The following is a 27,856-nucleotide window of genomic DNA, read 5'->3' as shown; positions in this document are numbered from 1 at the left end:
ATCTGTATTTAAATGTGTATTTTCTCTCAAAATACATATTTATATGTGATGGGCCTCTTCTACTTCTTTGGCGATCATTTGTAGCCAAGTAAGATTGTCTTCCATAAACATGGTTTTAACAATGAGACTGTAAGTGACTGTGGAGACCAATTCTGGATCCACACGTCCTTCCACAGTGGGGACCCAAAGCAACTACTCTATTCTGATAGACCTCAGCTTCCCCAGAGCCTGATGCCTTCCATCATATCTGACCATTGGCCATGCTGACTGGGGCTGATGGAAGTTGGTGTCCAACAACCTCTGGAGGGCTCCAGGTTTGAAAGCAGGTTGATGTAGCCCAAGGAACAAATAGACACCACTTGCCATGGAATATAAATTCATGCACTCTCAGTGTTGAATAGACAGAAACCTTTCCCATTTTTCTTTTGAGAGTCAGTGTGCTTCATTCTGGTGTGGAGTAGGATCAGTGAGGGCTGAGCTCCTTGGCTCCATGGAGCCTGAATTATCTATTTAACCCACACTTGGTTTGAAATGAGCCAAGAGAAGCTGCCTGCCGCCAGCCAGCCCACTTACCCTTCCTAGCAGTTCCCTTATGTCTTTTTCAAGAGCTTACACTGCACATGGAAAAGTAGTTGAAACATGGAAAACATAGAAGCCAGTGCCTCCTGGCTCAACAACCTCCTCTGGTTTTTTGGAGTTTGCTAGTGGCTTATTGGCACTTCCAAATCTGTGTCCTGATTCCTGATCCATTTCCTTAGCACATCACAGTTAAAAATATCACTATGCCAGCAGGTGTCTCCCAGCTGAAGACTGTAGGATCTCTTTCTGAGGGAAATACCCACTCTAGCTTCTCCCCTCAAAAAGCCATATATTTTGGTCTGCTTTTACATCACTCCCGGAGAGCAGTACTCTCTGCTGGGTATCGTGGAGGAGCAGATGGGAAATTTATTACCATCCTGAAAAACCAGGTTTCTCTGCTGCATGTAAGCAAAGACTCTTCATACCACATTCTGCCAAATTTTGCAAACTGGGATGTCATTTTGATGCCAAAGGGGTGCCTCCACCTTCTCTGACGAACCAGTAGCAGAGTCCATTTCTGCCTGACCATCTGTGGTAGAAATGAAGTGGATGGAAGTCAAGGGCCGCCTTTAGTGGCTTAATGAACTTTTTGGTGAGCTGCAGCTGGTCTGGACAGGCCTGCGCTCAGACTAACTAGGTTGTATATTGACATAGAATTAGTGGAGATCATCCAACTGGAAGCTATGCAGGGCAATAGAAGCAAGCATGCCAGATGTTAAAAGATGGTTAATTAAAGTGTGGAATATCACAGTTATGGAGCAGATAACTCAAGAGGGGCCAAAATGTCTGCAGTCAAGTAAAATTGTGATCATTCATTCTGACTTTTGGTGGGGTGGGGGAGCGGGGAATGGTTTGGAATTCAGATTTCAGAACACCGTTGCTGGGGTTTTTTTTAAAAAAAAGAAAAAGCTTTTGGGCTGCTGTAACAACTTGAGGAAAGCCTTTATTATAACAAGCTAATAGTATTCTCATTCTCTCTCTCTCTGTCTCTCTCTATATATAATGCACCACAATATTTATACCATTTATATATCTAAAGCATTTTACCTTTGCTCTTAAGGTGAAAATGTGCTTTCCAAAGCCGCTTACAAATATCAGTGATAAGACAGCCCATGCCCTCAGGGACTGGAAGGGAGGAGGAAAAAAGGGGGGGAAAGAGGGGGGGAAGGGGGGAGAGAAGGAAAAAGCAAGCTCAGGCACTAATTTCTAGTTATGAAGTTCAAGCTGAGAGACCAAGCTGAGCAGCATCATCCTGATAGTTTTGCACTATGGTTTCATGTATGTATATTAAACAGCATACACAAATACCTGGGCTGTCCACTTATACAGATATTTGCATGTAGTGTTCAACACCTGTATAGCTTGTGTACAGAAAGGAAGAAGGGTGGGTGTTGATGGCCCCTGACTTTGGCCAGTGCTGTTAGGGATGGGGGAGAAATTTGATACAGTTTGCATTTAAAAGCTTCTTTAATTCACGCCAGTCTGCTGCCCTTGCATGAATAACAAAATGGTCTGCTGCAATTTGGGCTTCAAGCTTTGAGTGTTAGCAACTGACTGAGGGGTGCTGAGCTGGAGAATATATGTTCCAAGTCTGGGTTCAGGTACAGCCGCCGCCGCCACCATCCGGCCCTGACACTAGTGTTTCCTTGATTTATACGGATGAGGCAAATTCCCCTCTGCCTGCTGAGCAGATGGCCTGAGGGACAGCGTAAGCTGTCTACTGTGTGAGCTCTGAGAAGATATTTCAGAACACAGAAAGCTGCCATATGCTGAGTCTGACCACTGGTCCATCTAGCTCAGAATTGTCTACACTAACCTCCCCATGGTTTCAGGCAAAAGGTGCCCTTGGGTATTGAACCTAAGACCTGCTGCATGCAAAGCAGATGCTGTACCACTGAGCTACAGCCCTTCGCCTGGGCCAGCTCCACAGTTGTCCTGCCCTGCAATCGGAAAATGGCCCTCTTGGTTTGCATGGACAGGATGTACAAAATGAGTATCTAAAAAAGAGAGAGAAAAGAGTCTGTGTGCAGAAGTCCAGAAGAATGAGGCAGAAAAGTGATTTGAAAGAAAAGAAAAGGAATAGACTGTATGGGGAGGTGGGGATAAGCTGCATACCAGGCCCTCCTGATTGTTTTGATCAGATAACACCTGAAGGTTAAAGAGATTACAGCACTGGAGCTGGAAGGGGCAAGGATTCCCAGGCGCCTGTTGCTGTGCTTGCTGCTGTTCCTGCTGCTGCTGTGTGAAATTGGTATTCATCACAAGCAGCCGTCTAGACGCCTGGCCTTGCCAAAGGATTTGCTGAGCTCCTTAGTGGCTCAGATGACATGCACACAATTATCATTGCAAAGCCAGAATGCGACTGATGACCCTTGTGCTGGCCAGTGAGATCCGTTTGTGCAGGCCTCTCCCCCCCCCCCCATCCCAGCTGCCACTTCATTTCATCCTAAGTTTAAACAACTCTCGTTCTTCTTATGCCAAGGAAGAGTGGGGCATTTGGCACTGTTTCAAGTGGATGGGGTGGTTCTAGGGGCCCCACTGTAGGGAATGAGACCCCAGGGGTGAAAAAACTGGGCTTTATTTCAACCTGGTCAGAGACGCAGTTTGGCACACATACACATGCATGCATTTGTGTACACACATACACAGCCTGAGAACCTCAAAGCCACTCATCTGGAGGTTTATCCCAGGGCAAAAATCCCCCAGCTAGCATCCCTCACCCCCATAGCTATGGCACTGTGAGATCCTTACAGTGTACTTTCGCTACCTATATGACACTCCCCACTGAGGCGCTTATGAGAATTCTTCCTCAGATGTCCATTCCTGTCTACGGTCTGTTGTCCATTTGAACTCGGTCTGGATTTTTGTGTCATGCACTTGAACTCTCTTTTTTGCCTTCATTTGCCTTTGAGACCAGATACTTAAACATCATACAAGCAGGTGTAGTTCTGCCAACGCCACTTCCAGATCTGGAATAGTACAGATCTTCTTTCACTTCATTTTGGGCATTTGGATGTGGGTTTGGGGGGTGGCAGGGGAAACCCACAAAGCAAAATTAAAAAATGGGGCAAAATGATTTGAGCAGCAATAGGACTAGGGTGGGAATTAATTCCAGCTTACTTTTAAAGATGGACCTACTTAATGCGTACTTTCCTTGTTTGAAGGGAGGGACTTGTAATTATGGAGAGTTCCTTTTTTCCTTTTGAAAAAGAAAAGAAGAAAGAAAAACTCCTTCTGCACTGTAGCTGCAAGTTCCCTCTTCCCCCAAGCCCCCAAATTGTTTCATGGTTGAATCATGACCAACACAGCTGCCCCCTAATTTTTATTTGCCTGCAAATAAGGTGCTGAAGTGGGGCCAGCTGTTTCAGACCCCACCCCTTTCTTTGGAACCACTGCTTAATCGTTGGTCAAAGTTGTTGGGGAGGCAAGGAGAAGGAGCGGATTACCTCTACCACTTGCATTGATCTATATTTTTATTCCAAATTTTGTAATCACAGCATTGCTGTTTCATGTACTTCTGGGGTGGGAGGTTTGTGGATAGGCAAGAAGGGCTACTTTTGGAATAACCCAATTAGAGAAGCAAAAAACTTGTGTAAGGTGCAAATGATGGCACACCTCACCATTTCCTTCCCAGCCCTCTCCTGCGGAGTTCCCAAAGCGCCAAAGAATGGGGTTGTTTTTGGCAAGGAGTATACAGTGGGCACCAAAGCAGTGTTCCAGTGCAAGCAGGGTTTCCACCTTCAAGCCCAGGAAGCATCCAGCATTGAGTGCCTGACAAACGGGCAGTGGAGTAATGGCAATAACCCTCTTCCATGCGTAGGTAAGTCCCCTTTTATGTAATGTTTCCCTTTTGAGAGTTATATGTTTGTTGAACTAAACATCTGGCATTATTTAAGAAGAATACAAGAGCTCTGCTGAATCAGACAAACGGTCTGTGTAGTTCAACATTCTGTTTCCATCAATGGCCAGTCATTCCTCTGGGAAGACTTGAAGAAGGACATGAAAGCATAAAACTTCCTTTGTAGTCTGTTCCTATCATCTGGTGCGCAAGAATAAGGAGATTCCCTTTTCAGTTTGCATGGCTAATTACCTCTGATAGACCTGCCCTTCCTTGCCATTTGTCCTCCTCAGCATCTGGTCTGGATGTATATTTCCTCCGATCACAGAGTTTCCAATAAACTGTTCATCCATTTAGCTATTTCATCTTCCTTCCTTCCTTCCTTGTTTGTTTGTTTGTTTGTTTGTTTGTTTGTTTTAGAACTTAAAAAGAAACAAACCCAAACTTCAGGCAGAAAAAGGTTCCCAGTGCATCTTACAAACCATTAAACAATGACAAACTATGTAGTGTCACTACATAGCATTAAACGGTTGGAATGAGGGTGCAGTATCCTAACTGTGATGTGCTGCCTTTTGCTCCCTCCAAGCATCCCTCTCTGTGACCAACTCACTTTCATGCATTGCCAAATATTTGAGCTTAGTAACGGTGGCAGAAGCAGCCATTTTGCCTTACTTGTAAGCTTCATCAAGTCACACAATAGGTCAACGTTCAGCTGTGGTGGTGGATCTTTGGTCTGGTTTCTTGCAGGTAATTTTGTTAATTTTGTTTTCTTCTCTTTCCATGGCTGGTGCTCAGCGGTTAGCTGCCCTGATATTGGCAGCATTGCTGTGGAGCATGGTAGATGGAGGCTGATCTACGAGACCCAGTACCAGTACAATGCACAACTAATGTTGATCTGCGACCCTGGGTACTACTACACAGGTTACCGTGTCATCCACTGTCAAGCCAATGAAACCTGGAGCATAAGAGAGCCCAAGCCAACCTGCAGAAGTAAGCTAGCTGCCACCTTGGCATTTTAGCTGCTCAGAAATGAGAAGATAAAGATGATGAGGGATGGACCAATATGCTGCAATGTGTTCCAATATTCATTTGCACTTTCATCTGGTATATCCTGTTTTGCAGCACATAGTTGATCTCACTCAGTTGTTCCGTTTCATTCACTAATGCAGAAATCTATGTTATGTAACACACAATGGATATTCATATTTCATAGAATCATGGAACTGTAGAGTTGGAAGGGACCCCAAGGGTCATCAAGTCCAATGTCCTGTAATGCAGGAATGTCAACTAAAGCGTCCATGACAGATGGCCATCTAACCTCTGCTTAAAAACCTCCCATGGGAACCCATTCCACGGTCAAACAGCTTTTACTGTCAGAAAGTTCTTCTGGATCTCCTTTCTTGTGACTTGAATCCATTGTATTGTGTCCTACCCTCCAGAGCTTGTTCCATTTTCCAAGTGAAAGCCCTTAAGATATTTGAAGACGGCTGTCATTTCTCCTCTCTCATCTATTCCTCATAAGACTAGTTTTCCAGACCCTTGAACATATTGGTTGCCCTTCTCTGAACACATTCCAGCTTGTCAATATCCTTCTTAAATTGTAGAGGCCAGAACCATAAACATTATTCCATGTGTGGTCTGGCCAAGGCAGAATAGAGCAGAACTATTACTCCCCTTTCAGCCATCAATAGATATTTGCAAATCAATTATCTCCCCTCCATGTTCCCTTTCATAGCTAATAACCATGAAACCTAACCGTGTCTAGTCAGAAATAAGCCTCTTTGAATTCAGTGATGCTTACTCCCAGGTAAGTGAGGTTAATATTGTAGCCACTCTCTCTAACTTAGTTTCACAATCTCATTCCCCTCATTCAGGCATCAGGGAAGGGTGGGAGGAGAAGAAAAGGAGAAGTTTAATTTTAAAATGAGTTTTTAGAATTAGCAGTCAAATTCAGATGGTTCTCCCCACTTTGACAACAGGCTAGGACTTTGAGGAGCAGAGATAAAATCTACAGCTAACAAGGGATAATTTATTTTCATATGTAAAGAACAATAATGAGTGATGCATTCTACTGGTTTTTTGAAATTCACAGTAAGAAGCAGAAAAAGACCATCATCCTAACCCCACTTACCTGGGAGTAAGCTTCACTAAATTCAATGGAATTTACTGCTGAGGAGACATGCTTAGGAGTGCAGTCTTAAGTGCACATCAGCTGCTTTTGGCAGCAACCTTCAGAAACTGGAAGAGTGTAAATAACATACACTGCAAATTAGTTTAAATATCTATTTACCTGTAGGCCTAGCAGGGGTTTCTAATACAGCCCACAGTGTCATTTCCCCCAAAATCACCCCCAGCTACTCCATGATATATCTTAGGTGGGGCAAGGAAAATTGGTGGCTGCAAAGGAATAATCAGGACCCCTGAAGTGCACTCCTGGTTGTTCCTTGGCAAGCAAGATGTGCTGTCAGTACTGAACACATTTTCTTGACACATACAGCAAATCATTTGCCTGCATGGTTGGATTGCATACAGGCAAAGAAAGCAGTAGCCATTGAGTATCTGATCAGCATCTGCTGCAAACCCCATTCATTTGCCCCTGCGGTTTGATTTCAAACCACACAGACAAAAGAAGCATAAGAGAAACACTTCCTTTGCCTGTGCAGTTTGAAAGCAACCTCCCTGCTTTCATTAGTCTGCACAATTTGATTTCAAACCACAAGAGCAAAGGAGAATGCTTCACCTCATGTCATTGTGATGCTCTGCCCACATGTCAAACTAGCCCATAGGAATTGGGAGAGGTCTGGATTAAGCCTGCTGGGCAGATCCAGTTCCCATTCCTGTTCTAAGCAATAATTCTGGGAGTGGTTGGTCAAGCTGGAGTTCCTGAGCAATTGCATAAGTGAGAACAAGCGTTGACCATTCAGAGCAACTTTCATTTTATAGTTACAGATAGGTAGCCGTGTTGGTCTGCCATAGTCAAAACAAAACAAATTCCTTCCAGTAGCACCTTAAAGACCAACTAAGTCAGTTCTTGGTATGAGCTTTCGTGTGCATGTGTATCTGTGTATCTGTGTATCTGAAGAAGTGTGCATGCACACGAAAGCTCATACCAAGAACTGACTTAGTTGGTCTTTAAGGTGCTACTGGAAGGAATTTGTTTTGTTTCATTTTATAGACAGATATCCCCCCCCACACACACACACCTGCCTTTCACATTGATCCATGTTTGGGCAAGGGATGCCTTTCACTGCTGACAGAACTGGTCACTAAAAGCGCCCCAGCTCAGTCTTCTATAAGCACTGCTTTTAAAAACAAATCAGAGGGTGTAGTCTGTCACTCACACCAAGCTAACAAGAGCAAAAGCTGTGACAGCTGTCTTGTAAGCCCTGACAAAAGTGTTGTGTTTTAAGCTCAGCATTTATGAAAAGTGTTGTCATCCCCTCTCCCCACTGCCCTCCCGTAAAAAAGGCTTCATATATATATAAAAGAACATTTTCTCACTTTTGCAAGGACATATACTGTACTGCATAGCTATTCTAGCTTCTCCATTTTGTGGTGGGATAAATGAAGCCAAACCAAACTGTCAAGTAGAAATTGCTACTTAAATTAAAAAATCAGTTTACTATCCCAATCCCCATGAGAATCTGCACAGAAGCATAGCTGAGTGACAGGTGAGCTTTTGTGTAATGAGTAGGAATTGGGGGTGGGGAAGATTTGGTTCAATCGGCATTTTAACTGTGAATTAAAACACAGCTAGTCTTTGAAACTCTCACTTCTCCAAATGTTGCAGTGCAATTCTCCAACCAAAAATTGTGTACAGAAATTCACATTGCCCTTTAATATTTAGGGGAAAGTATGCATTAAAGTACACACATTAGTGAAAAGAATGCATTATATTGGGGAGAAATTGCTTTGCAAAAGTCTGTTTATTATGAAAAATGCATACTAAAATCCTGATAGTTTTTTTGTGGGGACTTTTTAAAAAAGCAAATTAGTGAGTGAACTGAATTTCAAATTAGAAAAATGAGAACCTGAAAGGAACAAAAATTAGCAGGTGCATCCATCCTTAATAGTGAGCAGGGTTCATCACTCCTTTGCCAGTTGCTGTGGCATAGATCTTGAAGAATATGCCTCTTTTTCTTTGAGGTCTTCACTCTACTTGCTCTACTCAACTCACTCTACTCACAGGTGCCCAAATCTGTCATATTAAAACTGTTCAGTAAGTTTTTGCCAGACAGATCTGTTTGTTGCTTTCAAAAAATTACCAAACTATAAATACAAGAATTCTTGATAAGAGAATGCTCTCATTTGTAGGAAATTCATGTCATAAGATGAAATGGAAGTCTTACAAAAGTATTTTGCACTCTGGATAACACATTTTCCATATAATTACTGCTGAGACGAGGGGGGGGGGAGAGATTTTGGCAATTGGATGGTGTGTGCACATTTTTGTCCTCCTTCCCTTTGTCTCCCCAATCCTCAGCTCTGAAACAACAATATTCCACAAGCTTATTTGGTTTCTGGTCCACAGGGCATCTACAACCATTAGATCATCCAGAATGTGATCTGTTGATCTCATGGGCACATGGACCAAGTCAGTAGTTTAGAAAATGTGCATCTAGTAGCAATTTTTTGCCGCTTTTGAACTCTGTATATACTAGGCAGAAATGTGGACATCACCACTATGGATTCATGTGGTCAGCAAGCCAGGAGCTGTGCTATGACAGCCTCCACTAACTTGGTGCCTTCTAGATGTTTTCTAGTAAAACTCTCACCAAAAAGAACAACTGGCTGGAGATTGTAGGAATTATAGTCCAAATAACCAGAGAGCAACAGGATGCTGATGGCAGTGCTATGATAACACTAAGATATCTTCTTTGCCAGCTTTTCATAGCAATGGAGTATTTTTTTGAGGAAAATATAGGGCTAAGGGAAATTATTTTCACGTAACAAGTTATAAAATGGCATGTAATGTTGGTTGTGCTATATTAGATTGGCTTCAGTTTTAATTTGGGGTTTTTTGTATTCCTAGCTATATGCTGCACTGCTCCTTAATCCTAAAGATTATGAGCATTGCTGGGGGTTACTACCAGTGTATGGAGCCTTAAGGGAGAGAGAGAGAGAGAGAGAGAGAGAGAGAGAGAGAGAGAGAGAGAGAGAGAGAGAGAGACTCTTTGGATTGTCTGATTAGCTCTATGTGAACACTAATTGATTCCAAAACACAGACTAAAAATAGCTGCGTATGCAGTGTCTCATTTTGTAATCTGAGCTGTAGAAGAACTTTGGAGGGAAATAACCTTTGATCTGTATGATGGGACTGGCAGAACAAGATTATAATTAAGTGTTTTGGTGGCATCAATAGCAGTTTCTGTTTTGGTGTACAAGCCTAAGGTTGCTCTGGCTCTTTTAAACTTCTGCTGCAAATTGACAGCTACCTGCAACTCATTTTATTTGTTTTCCTGTTCTACATACCTGTGTATGTGTATGTAAAAAAACAATGTGAGCTTCTTCGGAGATCATAGGTGATGAATCCATTAAGTGTAAATTGTGGACCACAGCACACCGCACCAGATAATTTACCTATTCTGTCAAGAGCTTCACACCACACGTGGACATTTGTGCACACACACAAAACCCATTTGTGGTGCCTGCCTTGGTCTGCAAGAAGCAGTATATAATTGTTCTGTTAATTAGATTTTTTTAAAAAAAAACTTGTGGATGCCTTGAGTGAAGCATTCTCCAATGTTCAATATGGTAGAAACTTCCTCCAGAAAATGAACTCTTTATGTAAGTGATCATTAATCCAGCTTTGTGAGCAGAGTATTCCTAGCAGGAGACCATTGCTTATTCTTTCTACCCAAGTTGCTTTGTCCTTCACTCGGATGTTTCTCCTCTCCCTCCAGTTATCTCCTGTGGAGATCTGCCTGTACCACCCAATGGGAACAAGATTGGGACCCTAACCATTTATGGTGCTACTGCCATCTTCTCCTGCAATACCGGTTACACCTTGGTGGGCTCACGTGTGCGGGAGTGCATGGCAAACGGCCTCTGGAGTGGATTGGAAGTGACATGCCTAGGTAGGTGCTTGAGTAATGTTTTGCTGCTTTTGAGCCGCTAAACTGCACGTTGTTTGTAACTCTGATGAACACCATTAAAGCTGTATTTCTGCAGCATGTAGATTTAGAATGGAGGCTGCAAGCTTAAATCAAGCCAATAGATGAATCAACTGAAGCATTGGTTGATTAATCTCTGGTTGCCATTGCTAACCAGCTGGTATCTAAAATGCTAGATTAGCATGCACAGTAAAAGAAAATATGTGTGGTTTTTCTTACTTGCTTTACAGTATTTAGTTTGTTTATTTGTTTGTTAGATTGAAACGTACCTTGAACTTCCTTTATTATCTCTCCCTGCTGGGAAAAGCCAATGAATGATCTTAATAAAGCAACTAAGAGAATTGTCACAAATCCCTGCAGTCCTTCTGACTACCTGATTGGGATATTTCTAACATTCTTGTGAAAGAACGGTTGCTTTGAGCATTTCTCCCCAGATGTTGGGGTTACCTGATATTTATCCTTGGAGTGGGATCAATTTATTAATGATAAGTTAATGATATCAGTCAGATTCTTATTGTTTCTAGCCAATAGCCATTATAATAAAAATTTAAAAAGCAAGGCAATCCTGGAGTAAGTTCAACATAACAAGTTTTGGAACTGCAAATAATCTAAATTTAAAATGAGAAAGTTCCCCAAATCATTTAGACTTTTAAAAAATCAATCAATCAATCAATTTGACACTGATTTGGGGAAAAGAAAAAGTATGCTTTATGTTTCTCACTGCTAGCATTACCCTATATGTAACAAACTACCCTACATCTGCCACAGATGTATTAGAAATGACCTATTCTTCTAATTCTTTTTATTTCCAACCTTTTGTCTGATTTGCAGGTGCCTATCCTTCTAGTATTTTTTTCTCTTAGGGGTAGGTAACCATTGTAGCGTCCTCTAGATATTTTGCAGTCCCATTGCCATTATCCCTGATCACAGCCTACACTGGTTGGGACTGATGAGAGTTGGGAGTCAGGAGTCAAGCAACATCTGGAAGGCACCACAACTGGGTACCCACACTAGTTTAGCACTTTATGGTCTGCCTCTGCAAAATAAGCTCAAGTTCTTTTTCAAAACATACCCCAGGATTGCAATTATTTATACATTTTTACCTCTTGATTGTAGTAAAAAAGGAAGCAGTTTACAAAGAGATATTAAAATTATTAATAAAAACATCAAGTATAGGTTCAGAGGACCATATTCTGTTCTTAGGGTAAACCAGTAGCTCTGGCTGATTTTTCCCCCCTGGTTTGGTCTCTGCCTAGCGGGTCACTGTGGTGAACCTGGCCCCATCGTCAATGGCCAAATAAATGGTGAGAACTACAACTACCGGGGCAGTGTGGTGTACCAGTGCAACCCTGGCTTCCGACTCATTGGGATGTCTGTCCGGATCTGCCAGCAAGACCACCACTGGTCTGGAAAGACTCCTGTCTGTGTGCGTAAGTATGTTGCTATCTTTACTATAGAGTTGTGTGTGGTGCAGTGCATTTCCCATTAGAAAGGGGCAACAGGCAGGGTCAGCAGTGTTGGGCAACCAGTGGGCCCACTAGCAGGGGCCCTGATGGACCTGCATTTTGAAGGGGCAGAAAACTGTTCAGGATTTTGTGAGGCGGGGTAGGTTTACCATTGTAGGGATGGGGAAGAAATTTGGGTTTACTTTTCATCATGGGGTAAACCTACCTAATTCACACTTCAAACATGAACCAAAATGCAGAAGTCTTTCTAAATGTGCACCTCTCCAAATTTTGCAATTGCATTTCTCCAACCAAAAAACTACAGAACAACGCAGGTATTTGGGGAAAGAGTGCATAAAGTTGCATGCACTCATAGAAATATTAGGAAAAAACAGGAATATGTTAAGATAAATTGCTCCCTAAAAATTGTAGCATACAAAAGAAGTGTAGCAAAACGTATATGTTAGGAAAAATGCACACCAAGGCGTTGGACAAGTGGACTTTAAAAAAAATAGCGTGCTGATGCAGAAACATTGAAAACTGAACTTAAGATTGGAAAAATGAGAAACAGAAGAGAAACCACAGTTGGCACATCTGTGCATCCCTGCTGGCAGCAGTGGTGGCAGCAGAATAATTTCTTTCCCTTTTATATTTATATTTTTTAAAATATCAATTTTGGTTTAAACTCTGTCACTGCTCAAGTGCTGCTCAGAGTAGAGCCATAAAAAATAATGGAACTAACTAAGCCAAGTTCATTAATTTAAATGAATCTACTCTGAGTAGGAGGGATGCGGGTGGCGCTGTGGGTTAAACCACAGAGCCTAGGACTTGCCGATCAGAAGTTTGGCGGTTCGAATCCCCGCGACAGGGTGAGCTCCCATTACTCAGTCCCTGCTCCTGCCAACCTAGCAGTTCGAAAGCACGTGAAAGTAGATAAATAGGTACTGCTCTGGCAGGAAGGTAAACGGCGTTTCCATGCGCTGCTCTGGTTTGCCAGAAGCGGCTTAGTCATGCTGGCCACATGACCCAGAAGCTGTACGCCAGCTCCCTCGGCCAGTAAAGCGAGATGAGCGTGCAACCCCAGAGTCGGTCACAACTGGACCTAATGATCAGGGGTCCCTTTACCTTTACCTTGCTCTGAGTAGGACTGACATTGGATAAGTTATGTTATGCTACTGTTTATTTGCATGCTACTTTTTGGCTGAAAAATCCCCCCGAGGCAGCTCACAAAGAATAATTGCAAATAACAAACAATGCAAATGTTAAAAATTAAAAAAATGAAACCTTAACATTTCAAAAGTATTAGAAAACCAAATACATTCCGTTCCTACCAAAAGGGCAAAGAACATTCCCTATTTATAAATGTTAAGAAAGAGCAAAAGTAAATACTTAAGCATTAGTGGTGGGGCAAAGAAGGGGGAAGAACTTGCCCCTTGATGGTTCCAGGGGTCTCTCCCCTGCAGCAATCCTCTGTGCTTGAAAAAGTTTGTGCATAGCACCTCATTTCGTTCTGTCCCTGTCCAAAAGCACCCATACTTCAGCCACACAGCAAGGGGGACTGGCTAACATCTCAGCTTTCTCACGGCAGCCATAACCTGCGGTCACCCGGGAAATCCAACGAATGGCCTGACGCAAGGCAACCAGTTCAACCTGAATGATGTGGCCAAGTTTGTCTGCAACATTGGGTACCGCCTGGAAGGGACATCCAAGTCCCAATGCCTGGCAAATGGCCAGTGGAGTAATGCCCTTCCCATCTGCCGCAGTAAGTCAACCTTCTCTTCTTCTTTTCATATTCTGTCTTTGTGTCTGCATTTGTTAAACGTGTAAATTGATGTCAGGGCAAAAACATTTAATTTCACATATCCACTCATGAGGTCTGGACTGTTGGCGACAGACCAGGATCAAGAACTTGGGGCAGTAGTGGACCCAGCTGTGAAAGAGGAACTGAAAATAAAACTGCCAATATATCAAAATGCCATTTTACAGATCTATGGTGTGACTGCATTTGGAGTACTGTGAACAGTGCGGTTCACCTCGCCTCCAAAAGGCTATTCTAGATTTGGAAAAGATTCAGAAAAAGGACAACCAATATAATTCATGAGAAGGAATAAAAAGCAGATCAGGGTGTGATAGGGGACACTTCATCCTGGTATCTCAGGGGCCTGGAGTCTTGTCCCCCCAGACTGCGCAAAGGAGAAGGCGGACAGGGAGGCCAAAAGAATGCAGGATAGTAAGGTCTCACGTCTGAAGCTGGGAAGCATCAATGTATTTCATAAAGAATATGCAGTGCCTTTTTCTCACAGGAGCACAAAAATGAGTGAAGTATATTTAAAAATGGATATTAAAACCAACTGAAAGTGCCAAAGCAAATACTGAATAGCTGACTTTTGAAAGAATATATAAATGATGCAGTATGTAACTATGGTGAAAATTGCTTTACCCTTCCAGGTTGTGAAATGTACATATTATCACTTACATGATGTTGCATGAATGTTGATCAGTAAATAGCTTGAGTTGTTCATGACATTTTAAATAATTTATACTTTCTATTTAAAAATCTGATATTTATGGTGTGCCCATCCCTTCCTTCCTTCCATCCTCCCTCTGGACCAACTTCTTGAAGAGGTGCACAGCCCCCGACCCCCAACCCTGGTGATTTTCAGGAAGGGCTGAGAGTTGTTCTTTTTTAATTGGGGGGTGAGTTTTGCAGATGGTTAAGAGATCGGGAGGGATGCTTTTGCATTTTAATACGTTGCTGACCAGTGTTTAATCTACTGATTATATCATTTTTCTATTGAAATTTGAATTGTTTTGGCAGCTTGATTTGTAAGCCACCTTGATGGTATTTGGATAAAGGGATGTGTAAAAAAAAAATGAGTGCAGGAGGAATGAGTGCACATTTTCAAAGGTCATGTCAGCCAGGCACAAGTGGAGATATTTCCTATCTCAAGGTCCCTCAATGTTGTTCCTGTTATTCAGCCCTCCAGGGCTATTCTATCAGCTTGTAGCATTATATATTTTATTAAAGTTCACTTCTCGAATTCCCACCCTTTTGCCTTTCCCCCATCTTGGGCACACACACCCTTCCCTTCCTTTCTCTCCTTCCTTCCATATCCTTGTCAAATATTTTCCCCCACACACATCTTGACAAGGTCTTTTCTCTTGATTGGGGTTGAGGTTGGACCCCAATCCTGGAACAATCCCACTGGCAATGTATATTATAACCCTCCATTTCTTTTCAGGATTGGGAGCCCTCTCCCCTGTGAATGACCGTATTTACTTAATAAAAAAAATCACATTATAATTAAACATTTTTCAAAAAAAACACAAAAAACAAACCATGACAACATTAATTTCAATGCATTGTGGAAAAGAAACCAAATTTTGGAAAAGTATTATGTAAGAATTTAACACCCTTTTTTAGTTTTGAAAGAATATTTCCCCCTTTGTTATACCCTCTGTTTTTCGTTTTATTTATTTTTTCTGTGATTTGCTTGCAGTTGTAAACTGTACTGACCCTGGGCACCTGGAAAACAGCGTCCGACAAGTGCAACCGAGTGGGCCTCACAGATACAGCTTTGGAACAACTGTCTCATATCAGTGCAACCATGGATTTTACTTGCTGGGCACCCATGTTCTTACCTGTCAAGGGGATGGCACTTGGGATCGGCCCCTCCCAGTGTGTCATTGTAAGTTCTTCAGTTTCCTTTAGAGGCTGAGTTCCCTTATGGTGGTACATGTTCTGAAAATGTCCCCCCCCCCTTTTTTTCTGAGATGGTGATCTCCCACTGCCACATACACATCATGTTACAGCTGACCAATTGAAATGTAGATGCCACCAAACAACCCAAATCTTGCTAAGGAAATTGGAGTTATTTGCTTAGTTGGGTCAAAGCCTGCAATGCACATTGGAAGGTTTTGACCAAACTTTCTCTGATGGATCTACTTGGAACACAGTGTTTGAGATTTTATCCAATTAAGATTCATGAATAATAAGAATGGTGAGCGGAGGAATATTTAGCTGTTTGGTTTCAAGTAGTTAAACCTTTCTTAAAGTGAAGCTGACATCATAGAATCTATACATTAAAATGGTTTAGGGTGAGTAAAGAGATAAGTAAGGTGATGCACAACTGAGTGGTGAACGTTTAAGGTGGTTTGCAACAAACTCAGATAAGCAATCATTTAGGATTCTCTACCTATCCCATTTTGTTTGTTTGTGTTTGGCCCCAGCTTTGGGCAGCATATACAACTTCTCTTGGTGGAATTCCTCTTCATTATCCCTCACTTCTGAGGGTTACTTGGCCTCCACCCGTGTCAGTCATTTTGCAGGCCCAAGGGAGGGAGAATTTCAATCTCCTCTAATATTTCCTGAAAGTTACTAGGACAAGGAATAATTAGCCACTGAAGATGATGACCAGAGATAAAATCATAAAATTGCAGCATTGGAAAGGAGCCATATAGTCCAACTCCTTGGAATGCAGGAATCAATGTCTGTATGGCATTAGAGAAGTTTGTGTGTTTGATAACTTAATAGCAACAGCAACAGATGGTGGAGAAAAGGCAACTAGCACCTTACGTTTCTCTGTGTGCTTGCCTGGCAGGGGCAGAGGGCTACTTTTGATGCCCAGGCTTTTGAGACTTCTCAGCCTCCTCCTCTTGCCTACTAGAGCTAAAATCAGGTGTAGTTGCACATAGTTGTAGAAGGTGTGTAGAAGGTGAAAGCTGAAAGTATCTCCAAAATTTAATGGATGGAACCCACGTATACATATAAACCCCTGAAAAACTGGACCAGTGGATAGGATTTAGGAATGGATAAATCTGTCTTTTTTCAGTCTGTATCATGTTCGCATGTTTCCCCTGTCCCATTCCATTTCTGCTCATTTTTTTAAAAAAGTATATCCATACATATTCTTAAATGTGTAATATCTACCAAAAATGCAGTTTTAGATGTGTATTTCAGTACAGATAAACTTTTGAGTGAAGCACTGCAAAATAGCAAAGTTCAAATTTGAACATTTGTCTAATAGGTCCATATCTTGTCATTTATTTCACAAAAATCCAGGTCCTCAGCCATCATCCCTAGTAGAATTAGGGGGCAATGGAGACAAGAGCAGCCCTGCTTAGACAATATTTTTCTTCTTAGGACAGACACTGGTTGCACCAACAAATTAGAAAATCATTACTGCCTGAGAAAAGATACCAACCAGGACAGCCCAACAGCTTTACATTTCATAAAGCTGAGATGGTCCAAAGTCTCACCCCTTTTGAACAAGTTTTAGGGTTTTTTTTAGTTTTATTTTTTCCTCTCCCTTCTTCCCCTCACATTAAGCAGTCTTTTTAAACACACGCACACACATTTTTGCACCTTTTGTTTCCCCCATGTTATCAGCATGCTACCTTGCCACTGTGTGCAAACCATGGGAAATTGATAAGTGAATCCCACATTGGTATTCTTAAGGGTGATGGGTAAATATTGGACAAATGGCGTTAAACAACTGCTCTTTGTAAGCAACCAGCAAGCAACATTTCTGGGGAAATGTGAAGATTCCTACACATCTGAGAAATTTCAATGAAGTGAAAGGAGTTTTGATGAAACTGGAGCAACCTCTCAGAGGTTACTGTATACCTGAGACCTGCAGAAAACACTAAAGCAGGCTATTAGACAAGTCCTGCCTCTCACCAGCAACATATATGGCCTTTTGGGAAGCCTGGAATTGGTGAAGAATATCTCCACACAGTGGGGGAATTTCAGAAGATCTGAAAGTAGAACCACTCAACAATTTTACCTAAGGCAAAATTCTGAGGTGAATGGAGTTTTGTGCTTGGCATTTTATATGCAGGGTGTTAAAGTGATTGATGGAATTATAAGCAATCAATAGGTAAGACTAACAATATTTATCAGGGCCTTGATGGGTGGGCGAAGGGATTGCACAATCCCATTCTGGGATACTGCTGGGGAAGGGAGTGTTGCCTTGAAAGTTCATCAGAGGCTATATCCTGTTCCGGGCGAAGTCTATTGAGAAAGCAGGAAAAGTGGAGGAGGCTTTGAGGCAGGGGAGTGGAGCCACAGACAGCTTCAAGAGGAGCTGGGAGAAATTCAAGTTCGAGCCTGCCCTGTTCTGAGGAAGTATACAGGGAGGACTGGGAAGGCAGAACCAGTGGTGTAGCATAGTGGGGGCCACAGGGGCAGTTGCCTCAGGGGCAAAATTTCAACACCAAGTGCTGCCTCAATACTGCTGCATGCTTCCCTTGCTGGGTTCCATTGAAAATGGCTTCTCCATGCAAACCAGGATGTGACCTCTCCAGACAATAGAATGACTCTTCTTTTCTTACCTCTGTAGCTGGGTGATGCGGATGCTGTTAGGCAGTTGAATGTGCATGTGTATTCTGTGCCTCCCTCCCACCCGCACCCGCCATGCAGCCTCGGACACTGGCAGCCCACACTACACCACTGGGCAGAACAAGAGTTCAGGCACAGAAGCAGAACCATGGATAGCTTTGAACAAAGCAAAGCACTTTTTAGGGTTGTTACAGGCACTGAATGGCAACAGATGAGGATGCCAGTCCAGCAAAGGTCAATAGCTACCTGGAAGGAATACACTGCAGGCATGTCATGACTTCTAAGGCTACCTGCAAACAGAGAGCCATTAGTACTTAAAGTGGCTGCACTTGATTCTTCAGATTGACTGAGGTGAAGCTGGGGGTTCTTTGGCTCTGCTGTAGGTTTGGAAATGGAGTCCTCAGAGCCTTCTCTTGATTGTAGTGGTCTTGACCTACCATCATGACAAGAGCCCTAGCTTGAGCATATTTTGAAAGTGATGCCTCTGGGAGTTTCACAACAGATTGAGGAAGCCAGCAAAGCAAAAAGGTCCTTTCCCTACTGTAGCAAACGTAAGAACCAGACTCGCCTACCCTAACAGCCCAGAACATCATTTTAAAAAAACAACCCTTAAATGCAAACAAAAGCAAACACCCTAAAAAAATTAGAAAGCTGGAAATTCAGAAGGTACTTATTTATGTTTTCATACCAGCACTTTTCAGTGGCTTGTGTGTATGTGTTGATAGATTAGATTGAGAGAGAGAGAGAGAGAGAGAGAGAGAGAGAGAGAGAGAGAGAGAGCGCCTCTGCCCTCCGGCTTAAGGTTGCTGTCTTAGAAAAGCAGAGAGAGAAAAGGCTGTGTAGACGAGGCCCTCAGAGACCTGCTAGGGAGATTCCACTCCCATCATGATAGTTCCATTGCTATTACAGCAAATGAAGAACCCAGAAGAAGAAGGTGTTGTTGCGGAAGAGAGAAATAGTCACTTGGAAGGGACTCATTTTTTATATCCTGATATTCTCCCCATTTCTCAAGTGGGGAGCCTTCTCCTACTTAGGATACACCTCCAAAGAAATTGCTGGGAATTCTAGTAGGACCTGTAAGAAAATGTCACAGTGTTGGTTTTTAAAGGAACCTTTATTCTATTTTTAACAGAAAATAGCAGCAAGTAGGCAACAATAAAGAAAAGAAAAACATACAGGGAAAAGGGGGGAGGAGAAAACAACAGTAACCTGTGCATTGTTCCAAGCTTGGGTGTTTTCTGAAAGAAAAGGTACAGAGACAGCATATGGCAGTCAGCTATAGGTATCAAACATCCCAAACTTGTAAAGGTTATTGTTGAGAGAAGGTGGTGCTTGTTGTGTAGGATATGAAAGAATGTCATACCATATAAAAAGAATTTAGAGATTCTGGTCCCTGCCTAAATTTCAGATTATGAGTGATTTTCCTCCCATCTGTCCAATATGAGACCCTAAGCCATTTTCCACTGGGTTGCGAAAACAAGGTGAGCTGCTAATATCATATAAGTCATGAATTCCTTTCATAATGTGCTAGCATTTTCATCATCAAATACATTTAATACCATCAGTTGAGAGCAACCAATAAGCCATCCCACAGAAATTGTACACATTTCAATGTGAACCTGAGCCCAAAACTGTTTTACCAGATCACAGTCCCACCACAGGGGCAAAATGGTGGGCAAGACCACCGTCAGAGTAACTGCAGCATGTGTCCTCTAATAAAGCTGGATCCAATTTTTAGTGGGTGAGTTTCCCCTATTTTGTTCTTGTCTTGACTCCAGATTGTTTTACCTACATCTGACTTTTACATAATCACATGTAAAAAAAAACCAACAACGACCCCAACAACTTTGATTAAGGAGCAACCAATTTATCTGATTGTTATTAAAGAGTAGCTTTAATTATTAGTGGTTGAGTAGCAGAGTAGAAATCCTATAAAGGGGTAGAGACCTTTGACTTTCCAGTTCTTAAATTGTGCTTCTCTACCTGATTGAGAAAAGAGCAGATGGTATGCTATCGGAATTACCGTAGAAATAATCTATGCCAATTTAATCTGCCATTTTTTCCCAGACTTGTACTGTGCTCTCTGGAAATGGGCTTGATAAAATTATTTAGCCTTTTTGAGTGTATCAGTTGAAAAGGTAGTGCTTGAAATGAGGTATTGATAATTAATTTTCTAATCTACCCATTGCCTGTCCCATTCACCTTAAGCAGTTGTAGAATGCGATTTGCTGCTTTTTTTTTTTTTTAGTGGTAGCCAAGTGTAGGATACCATCAATTTTCATACATAAACAAAAGGGCCATATTGTATTTTATCTGCTTGTAACTTATCAGTGGCAGGTCATGTTTCTGTCTCAGAATCTTGGCGATCAGAGTGCTAAGATTCATTTTTTTGTCACAAATTTATCTCTGGTAAGAGAGACCCCCACCCAAAAAACCCCCAAACTATAATAGCCCTAGATACTGCTGCCTTTTTGGTTTGGGCTTCAGTGTGCTTTCTCTATGTCAGAATGATTGACAGGGACATCAGGTAAATCTGTTGCCCACCAGGTTATCAGAAAATTCACATAGCCAGGCAGATCTGAACAGAGGAACACCACCTCATCCATCCATACCCCTGGAGTTTGGATTTCTCTACTCATCTATTAGGCTGGGGAATATTTCAGGGTTCCATTGCTCAGGCATGGTTTGAGCATAGAGTAAGGCTTAGTTGGAGGAAGACCCTGTCTAAGGTCATGGGGAGAGGCATTTGTAGTGACTGGCCTCACATCTACCAGGAAGAGCAAAAAATGTACAAGTAAGGCAAAATTCCTGTTTAAAACCAGTTGGTTCCAACAGCATCAGTTAATGGCTGGCATCCACATGTTTATATAAGGCATTCCAAATGGAGTTAATATATCTAATTTTTGTGGTAAGGGAGAGATTATTGCTACATTCCAGCAATTTCTAGTTTTAAAAGACCCTGCTCAGGAAGGTGAATTATGCATTTGTGAAATCTGGCACATTGTACATTGTTAATCCTTAGAAGTGCTGTCGCTGAAGCAGGTTTTTAGCTTAGATGTAATTCCTGGAGGATCAGTTATTAAATTATTTGCTACAGCCTGATTTCTTGCGTTGGCTGTCAGAGCATTGGTCTGGAAATCTTGGCACGGTCTCACTCACAGCTCAGTGCCAGGGTCTTAAAAGACAAAACCAAAAATGCTCATGTAGGCAAACACATTAGTTCAATCTTTTATTTGTTATTAAAAAGTACATTTTGCATATTCCATCTGGATGTTGCCAATAACATTTTTAGAACCCATCAAAAATGGGAGAGGGGTTGGGGGAGGCTTCCATGGCTAATATTCCTTTCATGTTAAGAACCCTTCAACTTGAGAACAGATTCATTGACTCTTGCAGAAGTTAGGATGTTTGTCAATAGCCAGCCTACCACCCTCTAATTGCTGAGATAATATGGTGGTGCTGCATGGCTTTTTAAAAGCAGTTTTAGACTAGGCAGCACTTGGGACCTGCCTCTGTTAATTTCTTCAAGAACAGCAATCTAACTGGACAAGTGCAAATGAGTTCACACAATCACGTATGAACATAGGGAGCTGACTTATACTGGGTCAGAATTGGTTCATCTAGCTCAGTATTGTCAGCACGGAAAGGCAGCAGCTCTCCAGGGACTCCAGCTTTCTCAACCTTACCTAGAGATACTGGGGATTGAACCTGGGACCTTCTGCATGCGAAGCACGTAAGTTGTCACGCCGTGTTGGTGATTGGAAAGTTTGGGACCAGACCAAAAGGAAGCAGGCTTGCACCTAGCCCAGGACTGATGAGAGATAGACCCAAATCTCTTCCTTGTTGTGACATTAAAGCAGGCCTTAGGCTTCAGCTCCCTGATGATGCCCCCATTTCCATATTGTTTTCCCTAAACCAGAATGAGATGCTAGTGTTGACTTCACCATTTCAAATTATAGGTCAAGGGAAGGGTGCCAAGTACCATCCTGTACAAGTAGCTTGCCAGCCGCTGAATCCCTGTGGTTACTTTTCATATTCAAACTATTTTAAATTGTTTTATCAAACATATAATACATGAGACCAAGGGACAGACAATAGAAGGAAATTCTAATTAGAAAAGTTCATGAATCTGCTTAACAGAGAAAGTTTAATTAATAATTATCTCAACAATAAACTAAGTAGTTGTAATCTAACACTTAAAAATACAATTTAAAATTGTTAGGATTAAAATGTTACATTTCTTTAAAAGGAGTTATTTTAATCTTTTGTTCATACATACAGAAATTCAATGTACAAACTCTAAGGGAATCATAAACTGGAGATTAAAACAAAGCTGCAACCCTAAGCACCCTTACTTGTAGTTTAACTCCGTCAAAATCAATAGGATTTTCTTCAGAGAAAGTATGTTTAGGATGGGAGTGTTAATGTGAAATGTACCATTATTTCTCTCTTAGAAATAAAAATCTATTTCCACCCAGTGCATTTTGCCTTCCTTTACCCAATAGCTTCTGGTGCTTGTACTGGTGTTGCCAGTGGCATAGACTAGGCTGAAGGGTAGTCATGGCATTAACACTTGGCAACCTGGAATAGCTGCCAGGGACCAACTGCCCCAGCAGGACCCACCAGAGTTCACATCTGATGTGGACCCTCCATGCTCTGCAGCTAGGCTGTGAGCTACCATTTTAATTTCCCAGAATTCTGCAGCATTCCCCCTCAAACTTAGAGCCAGCTGTGTCTGAGAGCTAAGACAGGACAAACTGAAACTCCTCCAAGACATAGCCTTCTTGGTGTGCTAGTTTTGCATATGTAGGGAATAAGTATCCATACATAACTACACACACAAACACACACCTGCAGTCTAAAATGGCACAGACCACCAGCAGATATATCACCTTCAGTTTATGCTCATGGCTTTAAGGACTAATAACACCATCACATCTTTTTCTTACTTTGTATATTGAACTATGGTCAAATCAGTTTTAATTCCCATATTCACTGAACTTCAGGATGTTGGTATGGCCTTCTAGGTGGCCTGCATGGACTTCTGAGTTTCTGTTTCCACTGGGTTGAACTAGATGATCCTTTGGGTCCCTTCCAATGCTACAATTCTATGAGTCTATGTTATCAGTCCATATTAGGAAGATGTGTTGGGCGATGTTGAGGGAGGCATGAGCTGGATTTCCCTTTGAAACACAAATTGAAATCCACCGGAAATGTCAGGTCAGGTTGGGCTTACCTTATGAGAAATGGTTCTATCAATTGACTACTTTTGGGTTAGGACCAAAACTGCCAACACTATTGACGAGGTGGCTTTCCAGTTTGTGCCCTTTGAATGTGCTGGAAGGCTAATGCTGTGTCTGCTCAAAACCTTCTTGTCCCCCTCCCACCTTGTTTCAGTGGTCTCCTGTGGTCATCCTGGATCCCCGCCCCATGCCCAGATCTTGGGTGACGTCTACACAGTTGGCTCTGTGGTGCGTTACAGTTGCCTGGAAAGGAGAAGCTTGATTGGCAATTCCACCCGTATGTGTCAGCTTGATGGGCGCTGGAGTGGGTCTCTCCCTCACTGCTCAGGTGGGAAGACTTGGCCACAAGGCACAGTTGATGCTAATGATGGTTTTATTTATTGCCTCCATAATTCGCAAGGTCACCAACTGCAGTTGTTTATTTCCTTCCTGCTTTTTTATCCAAGTTGGCCTTTAGAAAAAAAAATAATTAGGACGGTTGTAGACAAATAGATGGATGACTTTGAAATTGGATGTTGACAGAAGAAAAAAATCATCCATCTGCCATCTGAAAAAAAAAATGAGGTGGTTGCACAGAGGTGTTGTGTGAGGCAGTTCAAAGTAGAAAGAGCAGCAAAGGGGAATGGGCAGGGCAACAGACCATTGGAAAGTGGGCTGAGCCATTTGCTAAATGTGAGAGCAAAATAATTGCCCTTTAGCTCAGACCTGTGCTTCACCTAGCCCTGCATTCTATTTCCCACAGTGGCCTGCCAGCTCATAGAAACAACGTGTTGCCTTTGGCCTGTAGCAGCTGGTACTCAGAGGTCCATCTAAACAAGGAGGGGAGCCATCAGTTCAGATGGGCCTTCTGGGGCTTGGTTTCCAGTGCCTCTGGGAAGCTTGTAAGCAGTGTACAAAGAACATGGCATTGCCACCCCAGCAGCTGGTAAACATGTTGTAGGATGTCCTACATGTTGTAGGATGCAGTGAAGACAATTGTGATGAAAGGGGAGATGTTCATTCCAATACAGCTTTCCCCCAACCTGGTGCCCTGCAGATGTTTTGGACCACAACTTGTGTCAGCCCCAGTCAGCACAGAAAAATGGGGAGGAGAGTCATGTGATAGAATATATTGTTAGTGCAATTACACATACATACAGATTAGTTACAACAGGGACTAGGGGGGATTATTCAGATGCTTCCCAGAAAATGAGAGTTTCCAGGAGGGACTTGTATGGGTCATGGGTTGGGAGCTTGTATTCCTCCCATCAGTCCCAGCCTTAGGCAGCAACATGCGGAGGGGCACAGGTTTGCCAAGTCTGATTTAGATGCAACTTGTGTAAAAAGAGAAAAAAAATGAAAAGCCTCCCTGCTTGTGGCTCACTGTGATCTTTATTCTGGCAACGGCAAGCGAAAGGCCTAGCCTCACAGCACAGCTTGGGGAGTTGTGGGCCTTCAGATCACTTTCTGATTCTGTGAGCTCCCACACCAGAGGATGCTTTTATTCCTTGTTTGCAAACAAGTCATTTTACAAAAGATTTTAAAAGTTCCCATTAGGTGTTTACATGAGACACGGATAGTGCAAAGCTGCTAGGGAGGGTCTTGTAGCCCAGTCACTGAGCTGTGCCTTCAGAAGATCCCTGTTCAGGCCTTGAAAGGGATGGTGGCTTTCACATGAGAAGCACAGTGTTCATGCTTTGCTGACTTTTGTGTTTGTAAAGCTAGTTGGTGGAAAGAGCCAATAACAGATGGTTGCCATGCCACAAAAGGAACAGGCACATCTCCATCTCTCAAGGCAATCCCGCAAGGTGGCCTCCTTGGCCTCCTTGCATACCTCTGTACTCTGCGAGCAAATGACTCGCTGGCTCAGTGGTATGTCTTTTTTCTTCACTGGATTCCCAATAAAGACAGCAGCTCTGAGTCAGTGAGGACAACAGGTGGCTTTGAAGCATCTTGTCATTTTCAGTTTGAGGAGACCAGAGCTGGCAAACCAAATGAAAAAATACCCAAACAGCAACAGCTGTTGCTGTGTACATCTGGCTGGGATTGTACTCAGAGCTACCCAAGGGTGTTCTTACACCTGGTGATTCAACCATTGGTGTGTCATTTCCATCCTTGTGTATGTACCATGTGAGCATATAAGACTATCATAGAATTCTATCAAAAACAGAAGTGGAAGTTTCCACTATTTGTGTTTTTGTTGCTGGTCTGGAACAGAAATCAGTATTCACTCACAACCCTTTTTTAAAAGCCCACAATTGATATGTAATTAATGGCTTTTTTGCATTGTTTTATGTTTTATTTACATTGAAATGAATGTAATGATGTTAAATAATCGTATAAATTAATAGCTTCAATAAATAATAACGTAAATTACATTAAACAGAGGGCAACAGTATGACTTACATAGTATGTGGCAGAAACCACATTCTGGCAGAATGGAAACAGTATGGAATGGAATGAAGACAGGCTGAAATGGAAATCATCTTCTTACAACCCTACAAACTCAGAAGCAACTTTGCACAATGCAGTTTTGGGCACAGAATTCAGCTCTCTCAGAATACCGGCTTCCACATTTGTTTGATATTATTATTGATATTATTACTGTTCAGATTTCTAGCCCTCACAGCTGCAAAAGCAGGCTTTAAAGTTTGTGGGCAATGCCTGCTGAAGTTAAGAGAGGTGACCCATTGATAGCCTATGTTCTACCTCTGAATACCAGTTTCTGAGAATAGCAAGTGGGACAAATGCTATAGCATCCTGCTCCGGCTTTCAGACTGCTCACGAGCATCTGGTTGTTCATTGTACTAACAAGATGCTGGACTGGGTGAGCCTTGGCATGATCCAAGAGGTCTCTGGTAGCTTTCTCCTAGGACTTTCTGCTTTATAGCATCAGCTAGACGTGGAAAGAGAAATGAAAATGGGGACTACCTGAATGACAGTACTTCTGCTTTCCTCTTGCCAGGAAGCCTTGAGGGACTGTGTGGCGACCCAGGAATACCTTCCCATGGCATTCGGCATGGCGGTAACGAGTTAAGTGTGGAGAGTACCGTCTGGTTCAGCTGCGAGCCAGGCTACACCCTCCGGGGTTCACTGCAGAGAATCTGCCAAGCCAACGGTTCTTGGAGTGGGACTCAGCCAGAATGCGAAGGTCAGTGCAGCGAATGAGCCACATAGAGCACTACAAGCACAGAGGATTTGGGGGCGAGCTGCTGGTGGAGCAAATTATTTGGACAGACTACATACCCTTGTTCACCTCCAGGACATTTTTATATTAAAAGCAGTTTATTAATTATTAGTATTATTATTAAAAATGTTGAGGGAAGCAACTCCATTAGAGGCTTCTGTGTCACTTCATACCCACCAAGGGCACAGCAGCAGTCTAGGGCAGTGGAGCCTCTTTTCTGTCAAAGGCCTCATGGCCCTTGGGGTAAATGTTTCTGCCATTCCCTTTTTTTCTGCCTTCTCTGCCCCCACCCTTCTCTTTTTGCCCCCTTCTCTTTACCCTTCCCTCCACCCCAGCCCACCCCCCCCCCCCCCAATGCCGATTAGGTTTTAGATTAGGTAAAATCCTCGGAAACCTAATTGCTGTGTGGGGCAGGGCAATTTGGCAATTGTGGCATCAATTAGAAAAATAGGCCCATTCTCACAAATGCAACTATTCTGTTTAAGCCTAGTTGCTGCAGTAGGGAAAGGATTAGAGGCAGCACAGCTCCACTCCCCCAACTGTCCCCCCCCTCCCCAATGTGGCCTCCAGAAAGGTCACAAAAGGCCATAAGGCCACAGCCCACCGAAGAGGATGCTGGACTAAATGGGCCACTGGCCTGATTCCTCAAGATCTTCCTATGTCTTTAAAAATGCTGCATTGATTGATTTATAACACATACACAAAATGAGTCATTTCTAGAAATCTATGAATTCTTTCCTCGGTTTAGGCAGGCAGGAAGAAATTCAGTCAAAAGAAGGCTTTTGCATTTCCCCACTGCCATCTCACACCAGACTAATTTACATTAAACGTCCTGTTAGAAGCCTCCTAAACATTTATATGCAGATACTTATTTTTTTTTAAAAAAAAATCATTTTGTGTCGACTGTTGTTACATATAGAAAAGAAGAAGTAAAATCAGGTAATCCGGTGTGATAAACCTCAGGCAACCTTTTCAGGCAGATGCTGTTATAGAAATACTTAAAAATCAATCAGCAGAAGCCACAAAAGCCGGAGAGAGGCAGGGAAACGACACGCAAGAAGACCCAAGCGAGCTCATGCGTCTCCCTGGCTGATCAGAAAGCCGAGCACTTTGCAAATGAGTTGGAAATTTA

The 27,856-nt window shown here is 42.5% G+C and overlaps 1 protein-coding gene across 10 annotated transcripts in view; it reads left to right on the top strand.

Annotated features, from left to right (window-relative positions):
- CSMD2 (CUB and Sushi multiple domains 2) overlaps positions 1–27,856 on the top strand; it is a 506,434-nt gene that overhangs the window by 454,228 nt on the left and 24,350 nt on the right. For all 10 annotated transcript variants that reach the window (XM_081871629.1, XM_081871627.1, XM_081871630.1 and 7 more), the window contains 8 exons: positions 4,214–4,399; positions 5,213–5,407; positions 10,321–10,494; positions 11,787–11,960; positions 13,564–13,737; positions 15,476–15,664; positions 23,713–23,886; positions 26,503–26,688. In XM_081871629.1, the coding sequence (XP_081727755.1) occupies positions 4,214–4,399; positions 5,213–5,407; positions 10,321–10,494; positions 11,787–11,960; positions 13,564–13,737; positions 15,476–15,664; positions 23,713–23,886; positions 26,503–26,688 (1,452 nt within the window). The remainder of the gene's footprint in view (positions 1–4,213; positions 4,400–5,212; positions 5,408–10,320; positions 10,495–11,786; positions 11,961–13,563; positions 13,738–15,475; positions 15,665–23,712; positions 23,887–26,502; positions 26,689–27,856) is intronic.

Source organism: Podarcis erhardii (genome assembly GCF_964252035.2).
Source record: "Podarcis erhardii genome assembly, chromosome: 7".
Lineage (NCBI taxonomy): Eukaryota > Metazoa > Chordata > Lepidosauria > Squamata > Lacertidae > Podarcis > Podarcis erhardii.
The sequence above is the reverse complement of the archived record's forward strand: the minus strand, read 5'-3'. Positions and strand labels throughout refer to the sequence as shown.